The 12,987-nt window shown below is 44.0% G+C and overlaps 1 protein-coding gene across 3 annotated transcripts in view; it reads right to left on the bottom strand.

The window, feature by feature from the left end:
• Positions 1–11,582, bottom strand: part of NUP58 (nucleoporin 58) — a 54,081-nt gene extending 42,499 nt beyond the window's left edge. The window contains exons 1-5 of one of the 3 annotated variants that reach the window (XM_077745344.1): positions 11,339–11,582; positions 5,214–5,399; positions 3,868–3,903; positions 1,505–1,654; positions 678–815 (exon numbers count right to left, since the gene is read on the bottom strand). In XM_077745344.1, the coding sequence (XP_077601470.1) occupies positions 678–815; positions 1,505–1,654; positions 3,868–3,903; positions 5,214–5,399; positions 11,339–11,405 (577 nt within the window). In that variant the 5' untranslated portion in view covers positions 11,406–11,582. Of the gene's footprint in view, positions 1–677; positions 816–1,504; positions 1,655–3,867; positions 3,904–5,213; positions 5,400–11,118; positions 11,122–11,328 lie in introns of all 3 variants that reach the window. The other 2 variants (XM_077745342.1, XM_077745343.1) reach the window with 2 other exon arrangements.
• Between the last annotated feature and the right edge of the window lie 1,405 nt (positions 11,583–12,987).

Below are 12,987 nucleotides of genomic sequence, written 5' to 3' on the forward strand. Positions count from 1 at the left end.
CACGCTGTCTCTCTCTCTCTCTCCCCTAGAAATAAATAAAAATATTTAAAAAATAATAATAATAATAAATAAAACTTTGCTTTTAAAACATTCTAATACCATTTCCTTTTCTATTTAATGGAAAGCGATTCTTACAACCAAAGCTTAAAAGGTCAAGTTGTCTTACAATGAATTTAGATACTAAATGATTCAGACTAAGCAACTGCCTTTTATGAAAAAGACAAGTTTCTCTAGAATAGTTTACTCCTCCTTAAACAGGCCCCTCTTTGCTTCCTTATCTAGTCAGTCAATACTGAGGGGCCCCTGGGTGGCTCAAATGGTTAAGTGTTCTACTCTTGATATCAGCTCAGGTCATGATCTTGCAGTCATGAGATTAATCCCCACGTCAGGCTCTGTGCTGGGTATGGAGTGGGATATTCTCTCCCTTCCTGCCCCTCCCCCGCACATGTGCGCTAAATAAAAAATAAATAAAAATACTGAGGAGCAGAAAAATTTATTTCTACATGGCTACAATGTCTAATTATGTATGAAAAACATTTTTTAATTCAGTATTCATACTAAACAAAAAATCCATAGGTTAAAGGAAAAAAATGATCTGTTCAAAAGGCTAAAATACAGATAAAGTAAATTTAAGTATAAATATTTACTATTTTTGGAAAGTAAATACCATCAATTACCTGATGTTGCTGTATTCGAACTCTGGAAAAGCGAGCCTCCCAGACCAGCTAAGGCTCCCCCTAAAGAGAGGCTTGTTGATGCAGTAGTAGTTGTGGCCGTTGTTCCACCCAAGTTATTTAGGGTAAATCCTGTAGATGCTAGACAAAAATGCAATTGTAAGGTTTCATAAGGAAACATGTCTAAGAACATCAGAGAAAACAACACTTCCTAAAAAAAACAAAACCAAAAACACTCCATGTCCATAATAAAATTCACTTAGGAAAAACTACTCATTAAAGATAAAATACACACACACACACACACACACACACACACACACACACACCCACCCCTAAGAATAAAGAGAAATAGTACCTTCAGAGTAAAAACTGAATGACAGAAATAAGAGTTTTGGGTAATACTACAATGGTGTCAGGTAAGTGACTGCAGACAATAGAGAGTTTTTCAACCCAGGACATCAACTTCGTCTTTGAAATGGAATGAATCCTAAGCCAGGCAATGTTCATGCAAATTATTTACCCTTGCCTGTCACCAAAATGCTCCTTGAAAACAAAGTGGATATTAATAATTTTACGTTTTGCCTCTCGCCCGGTCCCTGCTGTGCTCTGTAAATCGAGACTAACCTCCAAGACAGCCCTGCTGCTTTTAGGACCAGTGATGACCTTCTTCACAAATCAGTAATTTACTAGGTCGAAACTGCTTAATGGCTGAAATAAAAACTCTCCAAACTGAAGTTATCTTTAATAAAGGTGGACACCTACGTTCACTAACCACAAAACAAAATAAAACTCCACCATAAGATGTGGCTTCTTCCCTTCTGCCTCACCTGCAGGAGTGGATGTGAGAGCAGACGAAAGAGTAAGACCACTCGCTGAGGTAGACGCGACAGGGAGAGCAAATGGTGTGGCAGAGGCGGCAGGTTTACTGAATCCCAAACTGAAACCCGTTGTAGACGCAGATGTCGTGGCTGGCGTTCCTGTGTCAAACAAACAAACAAACGGACCCTATTTTACCATAACTGTGTATGCATTATACAGTCTCAATCAGGACCCCTACAAGACAGAGTCTCTCTACCCTTGCAGATAGAACAAGGATCCATGTACTTGTAGTTGCATAAAAAGTAAAATATAAAAGCTGGGACTAAATCAGGACAAATACTTAAATGATTGTCCTGTGATTTAAGAAAAGCAAAAGAAAAGTCCAATCAATGTGATAATGTTGAAATCCAATTTCAGTGCCACCCCTGAATTTACCTAAAATAGCATTTACCCTTCCTTTATACTCAGGAGAAAAATACCGCTCCCAACCGAGGCTGATAAACCACGCTTCTCTCCCGCTTCCTCTCCTGTGTCTCTGCTTCCGCTACTCCTTTCAGTCTCCTTCTGTCCATCTCCTTGTCCTTCCTGTTTGCCTCCTAAATGGTGCTGCCTGTGGCCGCCGGCCTGCTTCCTTTCTTCCCAACTGAAGATTTTCAACCAGAGACATGGCCTAAAATTACACCTCCCAGAGTCACCCCTGCCCAACTCTACCTGGATGTCCCTCTGCACCTCTGCACCTCCCTAGACAAAACCACCCCAACCCCCTGCCAGGGTCCACTCAGTTGCCCGTGCCAGAAACCACGACTGTCCCTGAGGCCGCGACGAACCCTACTCCGGAAACATCCCTGGACCATAAGCATCCTCAGAAACCTTAGCTCCGGCCATCTGCCTCTCAAGAACTATTATCACAACCTCTTAATTTGTCTCTGTGCTATTAGGCCTTCTAACCTCTATTCTTTGAATTATTTAGTTACTTTAAAAACAAGAGGTAATAGCAACAAGAAATAATACCCTGCTGACTCTCCCTGACCGAAGGCTCCCAGCAGCTCTCTGCCATCCCCACACCAGAGCCTAGATGGCTGGCGCACAGCCACCTCTCCTGTCTTGTCCCAACCTGCTCGTGCAGCCCCTTCTCTGTACCATTCCCACCTCGGAATCCTACACTCTAAGAACCAAGTATTTTTCTTATTTCCCTGGATCCCTTTATAACTGGGCCTTTGCACTTTCCGTTTCTCCAACAGGAATGTTTCCTGCCGTCCAAATAAACTTCTACTCTTTTCTTCCTCTTCCTTCCTTTGTGCCTTTCATACCTGTTAAAGCATTTATCAGATCACACAAGACCATATGATTACACCTGCCTGTCACCTTCCCCTCGTAATACATGGAATGCTTTGCTCAGGCACTCTGTAGTCAACACCGTCAGGACATCCTCACCACCAGTACCATCACCACACCGACAGCTAATACTAGATGCTCAAAGCATCATGTATACCTAAGGACACACAGCTAGGAAGCAGAAGCTGCTCAAAAATATTGAATGAAGAAACGTATAACCACCTGCATTCTGGCTTCCCCTGAGAGCACAAAAAAGCCAGAAGCTAAGCTTCTGGATTGTCCTTACCACAACCAGAGGTTCCTGCCAGAGTACAGCGCTGTGAAATCCTGTATGGGTCCTACCGTCTCAGAAAGTAAAAGAATCCAACTGCTTGCCCTTGAGGCCAATCCTGTCCAAACCTCTGGTAGCAAACAGATGTGTTATGCTTTCTGCTGATATCAGGTGAGTAGCATCCAAATGAAGAAAGTCCACCGATCTTTATTTCAACGTTTGCTTTAACTTTAATAACTTGAATTTTAATTGAGGTTCCTCACTGTCCTTGCACTCATTCACTTCCTGACATTATGAACCGCCGTCTTAGTAACTCAGGGTCCAGCTGGCGTACCACTACACAGAACTAGCATGTTTTGGAGCCGGAAGGGAAGCCAAAACCTTTTTGGTCCAAAACCTTCACTTTATAGATAACTAAAAGCTGCCAGACACTACATGACTACCTAAGGCCTCACAAGGATTTGGAGGTGCAAGCAGGGTTTAATCCCAAGACTTCTGATCTACAGTGTGGTGCTTTTTTCACTACAAGAACTCAAATAACTGCAAACTGCAATGTGGAATTTCCACAGAAAAATCATTTCTGTGTTTAAGGCTTTTATTCTGAATTAAAGTCACTGACTGTTTAAAAAACTCCCAATACTGAAAGGTTCTGTGAGGAGTCGGTGTCCATGATTCCTTACATGCTTCCTTCTATACCCCAGCTCTGTGAGATACTGAGAAGAGTAGAAAACCACAGATCTGGGAACTTTCCTCAAAAATTCTTACCCAGAGTTAATCCTGTAGTTATAGTTGTTGCTATTCCTAGGGACAAAAAGAGAAATAAAATTTAATTCGTCAGTGGAAGATGGCATTTGGGGGTTATCACAAGGGCAGACTTAACCATCTTCAGGGCGTGGTAACAATACTCAGACGGCCGGTATCTCCCGCCATAACCCCTAACACAAATGTTCTTCCTACAGCACTGGTTTTCATATCATAAGCTGTATATGACTTTGATTAATTAGGGAATAAAATTTATAAAATGCAAACAACTAATGCTTGTAACAAACTTAGGCAAGGAGAAGAAAAAGCTACTCCAAGCAAAACACAGAGCTATCTCAGGGCGCTCACTGGCTGGTCTCACATTTACTCCTGCAGTTCTTACATTGTCTATGTGTGGCCGTGAAAAGGTGCAATCAAGGCTGGAAGGTCAATGCAAAAGGCGGTAACAGAGACCAAGAGGCCCTGAGAGTAGAGAATAAAAAGTCAATAAGGAAGTAAACTTTTTAAATGGCAGTACCAGTGAAATGTATTTTTAACTTGATAAATACCCATGAGTACTAAAAACAACTTATTATTAAATGTCTACCAGAAACCTTGAACTGTCACCCTTTTCCCAGTGAAACAATTGTTTTAATAATACAAAACCTTAAGACATGTCTTAGGAAGGTAAATTATAACGTTATAATACGATAGATGCGAACTCTCTCACATCTGCTCAATTAATTCAGTCCAAATGGGTAAACTTATCTTGACTAAGGTAAAATGCTGCATTATATAATCTAATATAAAAATTAAGTTACTTTAATTCATTATATTTAAAGAGCTATACCATCTTTGTGTCAAATACACTAAAAAATTTTTTTTCTTAAGAGAGATCTTATGTTGGGGCGCCTGGGTGGCTTAGTCGGTTTAGCGTCCGACTTTCGCTTAGGTCATAATCTCGCGGTTCGTGGGTTCGAGCCCCGCGTCGGGCTCTGTGCTGACTGCCAGCTCAGAGCCTGGAGCCTGTTTCTGAGTCTGTGTCTCCCTCTCTCTCTGACCCTCCCCTGCTCACGCTGTCTCTCTCTCTCTCCTAGAAATAAATAAAAAAAAATATTAAAAAAAAAAGAGAGATCTTATGTAATTCTTTAAATGTGTAGGTTTTCCTTCTTTACACAAAAATAGGTTATAACCAAGCTGGGCCTATCACTGGTCCTTAATTGCACATCCGATATATTTTTTCATCTTAGTATTTACCATTTTTTAGCTCCGTCACCAAGGACAATCCTCATAAAGGGAAGAGACAGAGAACAGAACTTGAAAACGAACAGCCCACACCTACTCCCTGCAAACGTGATGACCCGGCTCACCTGCATTTGTTCCTCCCAGAGTGAAGCCAGTGGTAGATTTCGGTCCAAAGAGCCCGGTTCCAAATCCGCCCGAGGAAGCAGATGTGGCTGCAGGAGCGGCGGTGCTTCCAAGAGTTCCAAAGTTGAGCCCCACCGAAGGGTTGCTTGTTACAAAAAACACAAAGTCAAGTCTATTAGAGCCAGTATCTCTTTAAGAAAAATAAAAGTTCAAGGTTCCCTTCGTTCATTTAACATATGCAATATGTCCCCACAGAATACAAAAGGAACTATTTTTAGCCCACCAAACTCAAATATTTTCCTGTTCTCTTTAAAAATCAGTCACATATAAAAGTAGCCTTAAATACAATAGGGGGGTGCACCCGGGGGACTTGGTCACTTAAGTGTCCGAATTCAGCTCTGGTCACGATCTCATGGCTCTTGAGTTCGAACCCCACATCAGGCTCTGTGCTGGTAGTGCAAAGCCCGCTTTGGATTCTGTGCCTCCTTCTCTCTCCCAAATAAACATTTTTTTAAAATGTAGCATATTTTCTACTCTACTAAAATACAATACTGGCCTTCAAAAAAAAAAAAGCATAATTCACAGCGATTAGGATTTCAGATCCCAAGTAACCATAAACAGTATCACACATATTCTGCTTTCAGAAGTTTTATTGAAACCTAGCATATTTTGGGGGCGCCTGGATGGCTCAGTTGATTAAGTGTCCGACTTTGGCTCAAGTCACGATCTCATGGTTTGTGAGTTTGAGCCCCACAACGGGCTCTGTGCTGACAGCTCAGAGTCTGCAGAGCCTGGAGCCTGCTTCGAGTTCTGTGTTTCCCTCTCTCTCTGCCCCTCTTGCTCACACTGTCTCTCTCTCTCAAAAAAAAAAAAAAAAAAGCCCACATAATTTTAAATGGCCATAGGGAAATCTTATGAATGTGGATCATTTTCTTCTTGAGTGACTCATGGACAGCTCACATTTCTAAACACAGTTGTTCTTCCCCAACTACTAATAACATAAAGGAAGATAACATACCCAGAAATAGAAAAGTGCTCTTCAGTACCTCTCTATCGCTATACTACCCTATTCATGGAGTTGGGGTGAGGGGGCGAGGAGGGTGCAGTCAGTTATCTTGCCACAAAACAGCAGTAAGAACTGGCAGTGGGGGTGAGAAGAGGAGACGGCTCAAAGGTAACCCGGCAAGAGTAAAATGCAAAGCAAAAGTACCCTCGATCCAGACTGCGTTCATCACCAGAAATTCTCTTCAGGGTTTTTGAAAGCTGAAAAAGAACAGCTGATAATAACAAGTGATGTGAACAAAGTTCACAACTTTCAACTGTTCTTATCAAAACTCAGGGGCTTGGGGCGCCTGGGTGGCTCAGTCGGTTAAACATCCGACTTCAGCTCAGGTCACGATCTCACAGTTGGTGGGTTCGAGCCCCGTGTCAGGCTCTGTGTTGACAGCTCAGAGCCTGGAGCCTGTTTCAGATTCTGTGTCTCCCTCTCTCTCTGACCCTCCCCTGCTCATGCGCTCTCTCTCTCTCAGAAAAAGAAAAAAGAAAAAAAAAAAAACTCAGGGGTTCAAACTTGCTATCTAAAATCTTGACAATCTGCTACTTCAAAAATTGTGCAGGAAGAGTTAGGAGAGAATATCTCAACATGTAACAATGGGAGACCCCGTTCATCCTACAGAGGTACCTTTATCACTTCTCCCTCACCTTCACACAGACATAATCACCCTAAGAGAAGCCAAGGTCAGGTTTAAAAAGTTTAAAAGTCTGGGCTGTTTCCACTTAAGAAGGCCGTAGCGTTATGGTCGGGTTCCAGTGCCAGCACCCCAGCATCCTCATACCTGTGTGACCTTAGTTGGCCTTCATGATTCTCTATTTCCTCACCTGCAAAATGGGAGTATCAGTGCCCACTTAACAGATTTTTTGCAAATATTAAGAGACTGGCAAATTAACTTCACTCAATAAATGTTACTACTGTCATCATAAGAACACCTATAAATTCAACTAAACACATTATGTACAAGGTATTATGCCAGCTAATCACTGTGAGAATAGAGAACTTACTAAGGAAGTAGAACTTGAAATCAGTCATCAACACTGAGTAGGAAAAAAAGCCTATGCCCTCTTTCTTAGTTTATCATTGATTTCAAAACGATTTCCATGAGCACAGGTGTATGTGTATCCCAGGTGTGAAGTACAGAAGGCTGGCAGAACAGGCCACAAGGTTTCACCAACAAAGGACAAATCTTAAACACTTAATCAACTGAATTAAAAGGGTATTCTAGAGGGCAACTGGGTGGCTCAGTTGCTTAAGTGTCCGACTCCTGATTTCGGCTCTGGTCACAATCTTGTGGCTTAGGAGCTCAAGCCAGGTGTCAGGCTCCCTCGCTGATAGCATTGAGCCTGCTTGGGATTCTCTCTCCCTCTGTCCCCCTGCCCCTCCTCACCCCAGAGCACTTGCTCTCTCTCTTTCAAAAATAAACATTTTTTTGTATTTAAATAGACACTCTTGGCAAATTCTGCAAACATCAAATTAAGAAAATATTTATTATGCTCCCTGTCTTCCAAATAAATCAATGATCCCGTTTGGTTTTACTGTCATTCCATAAATATACAAAAGACGTACAGTGAAAGTATGTATTTTTAGACAATTAAAATACTTAAAATTTCTCGGTAACTGAAGACACAATGAAGTGTTTCATAACTAAATTTGAAAACATTACCGAGAAATACATCAAAGTGGTATCTTCTTACTTAGAAAAGTAAAAGAGAAAGTTCTCTGTGGCAGAGAAATTTACTTTATGAAAAACAAAAGCCACCCCAGACATAACCAATTTTTGCCTCAACCTAGCCTCAACCTTATCTGCCAGCGACTCTTTAAGATGTGTTCAAGAAAAGCCAAGTTGACTCCAGCAGGTCAGGAATATTCTTTTAACTTCTCCAGCATGCCCTAATGTGGACTTAGGGGGTAACATTCACTGAGTGCTTCCCAAGTGCGAGATATGGTGCTAAATACTTTTACATGTTTTATCTGACAACTCTGTGGGGTAAATATATTATACCCTTTTTCCAGATGTGGGAACTGAGGCTTCGAGAGTAACTTCGCTAAAATGATTCACCTAAAGAGACCAAGTCACTAGATGGCATAGGGGTAGTTAGGCTTTCCAACCAGCACTCCACTAGACAGATGTCAGCCTGCTTCCTTTCATTCACTTATCTAAGCCTTTCTAAAGACTGCGTGCGTGTTTCTAGTTCATTACTAACAACTCCTTTCCTCAGTCATTCAATAAGGATTTATGAAAGCCCTTTTCATGTGCCAGGACTTCTCACAGGGACTGAGGACAGAGTGGTAAATAAGACTCAGATCCTGGCTTCAGGAAGTTTCCAGTGAGAGAATGAACCAATCATTCATTCACTCACAAAATATGTACTGAGCTCCACTGTGTCCACTGAAAAAACAGTACGAAATGGTCTTTGCCTTCAAGGGGCTTCCATTCTATTGCTGGGATCAAAACAGAAGTCAACAAAACACTTAATGAACTGATCACAACTGTGCTAGGCGCTGTGTCACAGGGTACTCTGAGGGCGTTTCTGTCCTCTACACTTGCAGATCTAAAAAGACCTCTCTGGATAGGTAAACATTTGAGTCCTCAAAGTAGACACTAGCTGGGCACCCAAGGTGGCTGGGGAATTCCAACAGGAGGGAACTGATCCAAGAGAGAAGGGGTTTGGCCACGCCCACCTGAGGAACTAAGAAAACACCAAAATTGCTACAGGAGTGTTTTTCAAACTAAGATTAGGACCCATCGAAGTATAACATCAATTTAGTAGATCACAACCAGCATTTTAAAAAACAAAATGGAGCGGCGCCTGGGTGGCTCAGTGCGCTAAGCGTCAGACTTGGCTCAGGTCATGATCTCATGGTCCACTGAGTTCAAGCCCAGAGCCTGGAGCCTACTTTGGATTCTGCGTCTCCCTCTCTCTTTTTCTCTGCCCCTCCCCCGTTCACTCTCTTTCTCTCTCAAAAAAACAGACATTTTCTTTTTGAGAGAGAGAGACAGAGCATGAGTGGGGAGAGGCAGAGAGAGGAGACACAGAATCTGATGCAGGCTCCAGGCTCCGAGCTGTCAGCACACAGCCCAATGGGGGCCTGGAACCCACGAACCGTGAGATCATGACCCGAGCCAAAGTTGGAAGCTTAACTGACTGAGCCACCCAGGAGCCCTTAAAAATGTAGTTTTAATTAAAATATAATAACGAAATGGAACAGAACAGAAAACATCAGTGTCTCAGGTAAGGTGAGGGCGAGTATCTTTCTTTGAAATTTAGCTTCAGTTACTTGTATGCCTGTATGGGCTGGTGACAGAAAATAATTCTTTAAATACATCCGCATCACTGAATTGAAGCAAGCTGAGAAGAGGAGAATATGGGCTCAGGATGAGTCTGAAGAGGTTCCAGATTATCTGGGTCTTGCGGATTATGGTTTAAGATTTATTTTTACTTCATTCCGAGGATAATGAAAAATCATTAAAAGTAGGCAATCGGAATTTTTTAAAAAATCACCCTGGCTATAATGTGGTGAAAAAAGATGGTCATCAAAGTAGATTTTTGAGACAGCAACTAGGAACCTCTGAACACATCTAAGAAGGAGAGGACGTTATAGTTTTCACCACACGAGAAGGATCACGGGTGGAAAAGTTGGCCGAAATCACAAGTACTTTAGGAGAGCAGGACTCTTATTTATCTGCCCCACTAAAACAGAGCCTCCTCTGCAGGAGTGTGTTCAATAAACATGTGTTCCCTGATTGACCAGTGCCTGTAAGAGGCTGGCAGCAACTGGAAAGGAAGCAAACGGAAAGGGAATAATTAAAAATTATCAGGCTTTGCTGATTCAGTGTGCAGAGTGAGAGAAAAGGAGGTGGTATTCAAGGAGAGAGACTCCCAGATTTTATAGTTGACTACGTAGTCAGTCTGTGACCACCCCTCTTTTTTTTTTTTTTTAACACAAGGAAGGTTATTTTTGCCCTTTTAATCTACCACCGCATTCCTCAAACTTCACAAGACACCTTGAAACGCTTTCTAGGCATTCTTCTCGACTTAACTCCTCCACGTTTACCTTAGAAAAGACTGAATTCTGGGGCGCCTGGGTGGCTTAGTCGGCTGAGCGTCCGACTTTCGCTTAGGTCATGATCTCGCGGTTCGTGGGTTCGAGCCCCGCGTCGGGCTCTGTGCTGACTGCCAGCTCAGAGCCTGGAGCCTGTTTCAGTCTGTGACTCCCTCTCTCTCTGACCCTCCCCTGCTCACGCTGTCTCTCTCTCTCTCTCTCCTAGAAATAAATAAAAATTAAAAAAAAAAAAGACTGAGTTCTCAAGATTAAATCTGTCATCACAAGGATCTCTAACCATTCTAGTGGCCTCTGGACCTCTGCGAGCTGTTTCGCCCCCATCTGAGCTGGTGGTTTAGCAGGTGGCACAAAAAACGAGAAACACGCTAAAATTATGAACGTTAAGTAGACGACGGTGTGAGTCATGACGACGACAGCTCGCGTCCACTAACCTGCACACCATGTTCAAAATCATCACCAATATATGCTGTCAAAAAGCGTCTAAAACAAGAAACAACAATAACAAAGGAGAGGGTCCCATGAGGTTGCAAAGACCTGAGCTCGTTTAAAACCCCACGAAATCAGTAAGCACTGGAATGTCCCAAACCGTATACCCCGCAATGAAACCCGAATTCTCGGGGAGACACTTTTAACTGTCCTTACAATTCTCTGTTAAGTTTGTTCTAAAGCCCCAAATAAGCCCCAAAGTCGTCCATTCGTTCCCCATTCGCCCTGTGCCCCGGGCTGCCGCCCTCGGGCTCGGAGTGACATCCCAGGCCCTTCCACGCAGCCTGACCCCCCACCCCCACCCCCTCGGTAGGAACAAGGTGTGAACGTGAACCATCGTGAACTCTGGGACCTCAGCCCCGAGCCCACCGCCCTCCTGCCGGCCAGGCCGCCGGGGGCCCGGCAAGGCGCTGAAGGGCAGGACTTCGAAGCCGCCCAGGGCACGTATCGCTCTTCAAGGCCCCCCAGGAAGGAAGCCAGGGGGCGGGGGGGGGGCGGGGGAGGGACGGGGCCNGCCTGCGCCGGTCCCGCCGGCGGCTACGGTGGTGGAGCCCAGCGTGCTGGTCCCGAAGGAGAACCCCGTGGACATGGCTGCCGGGTGCGGCGCCGTCAGCAAGCCGCCAGGGGCCTGGGCCGCTCCTCCTCCTCAGAGCCGAGGCGGGCCGGGCAGCATCGCTCTCACCCAGCCGCGACCTGGCGGGAACTTCAAGTCCCAGCGGCGGCGAAGACAAGGCCGAAGTGGGTGGGGCAAACACGCGAGAGCACGTTCCGGCGCCCGCGCGCGCGCACGTAGCCCACCGGGAGCGAGGCCGCCGCGCAAGGCGCCCTGGGATGGAGCGGGGTCGGCGCCCCGCGCAAGGCACCCTGGGATGCGGTGGCGTGGGCGGGCCTCCGGCTCCCCTACGGAGTTGGCGCCCAGCTTTAAAGAGGCAAGCGGAACCGACTCTTTTCAGTTGCGTATCCGCATGTGTGTTGAGTGAATCTGTACTTTATGGTGTTGAGCCTCAACTATTGCTTATGTCCTTTCAAACTCTCCCGCAAAGATTGTTTCTAATTACCATTTTATTGAACGGGCGGTTAAATTTTTTTTTTAATTTTATCATTTTTTTTTTTAAAGTTTCTGAGAGAGAGAGACAGCGTGAGCAGGGGAAGATCAGAGGGAGGGAGACACAGAATCTGAAGCAGCTCCAGGCTCTGAGCTGTCAGCACAGAGCCCGACGCGGGGCTCGAACCCACGAACCGAGAGATCATGACCTGAGCCGAAGTCGGACGCTCAACCGATTGAGCCCCCCAGGCGCCCCTGAAAGGACAGTTAAAGACCCTCAGATATTAAAGAACAGGTCAGACACGAAAGTCAGAAACCAAAACAAATCTAGAGGGAGTAGAGAATAATTTGGGAAGCAAAAATAAATAAGTTTATTTTTCTTTTGCTCATACCTAGAGAAATGAGATCCACAAAATCAGAACAGGGTGCTACAAAAAAGTTTTGGAAAAAAGGGAAATGTGTGTAACAAAATGAACTCTAAGCCTGGGAGGAACAGCATTCCGTCCGGTAGGCGCAGCTAGTGCTCAGATCTTGGATTCTAATATTATGCTCCAGTTAAAGGGACTGGCCCTCCTTGAGAAATTATTAATTCTTAGAGTCGCGGTGGAAAAGATGCAAGATGATCCTGGAGCGTACTGTGGTGCCAGAAAGTAAGGAAGTGCTCACAAAAGCCCCGCCTGTGTTGACGAGACCCTGTCAAAGGACATAGGAGCCAAGTGAAAGATTTCCTGATGGCCAAAAAAGGAACAATTCAAGCAAGAAACTAAGGAACTCTCAGGTTATAACCAAACGTATAAAATGAGCATCCATGAGTCCATACTGATGTAAACCAATGAGTGAATGAATGAATAAATAAATAAATGGGGGAAACTAGAAAAATACCTTGTGCAGAAGAATTCCAAATCATTTATATAGAAACACTATCCTTACAAGAAGGCAAGAACAACTCCCTAGTCTATAAGCTGGACTGTGAAGAGCGAGCTCTTTCAAAAAAAAAAAAGGACAGTATAGAAATAAGGGAAATAGTAGCTTTATGGAGGAGAAACTTAAACATAACCTCAGTCAGGTGATCAAGGTGAACATCAAGACTGACAAATCATGTTGGGGCTTATGTATCCTTGATATA

Source organism: Crocuta crocuta, unplaced genomic scaffold, assembly GCF_008692635.1.
Source record: "Crocuta crocuta isolate KB4526 unplaced genomic scaffold, BGI_CrCroc_1.0 scaffold258, whole genome shotgun sequence".
Taxonomy (NCBI): domain Eukaryota; kingdom Metazoa; phylum Chordata; class Mammalia; order Carnivora; family Hyaenidae; genus Crocuta; species Crocuta crocuta.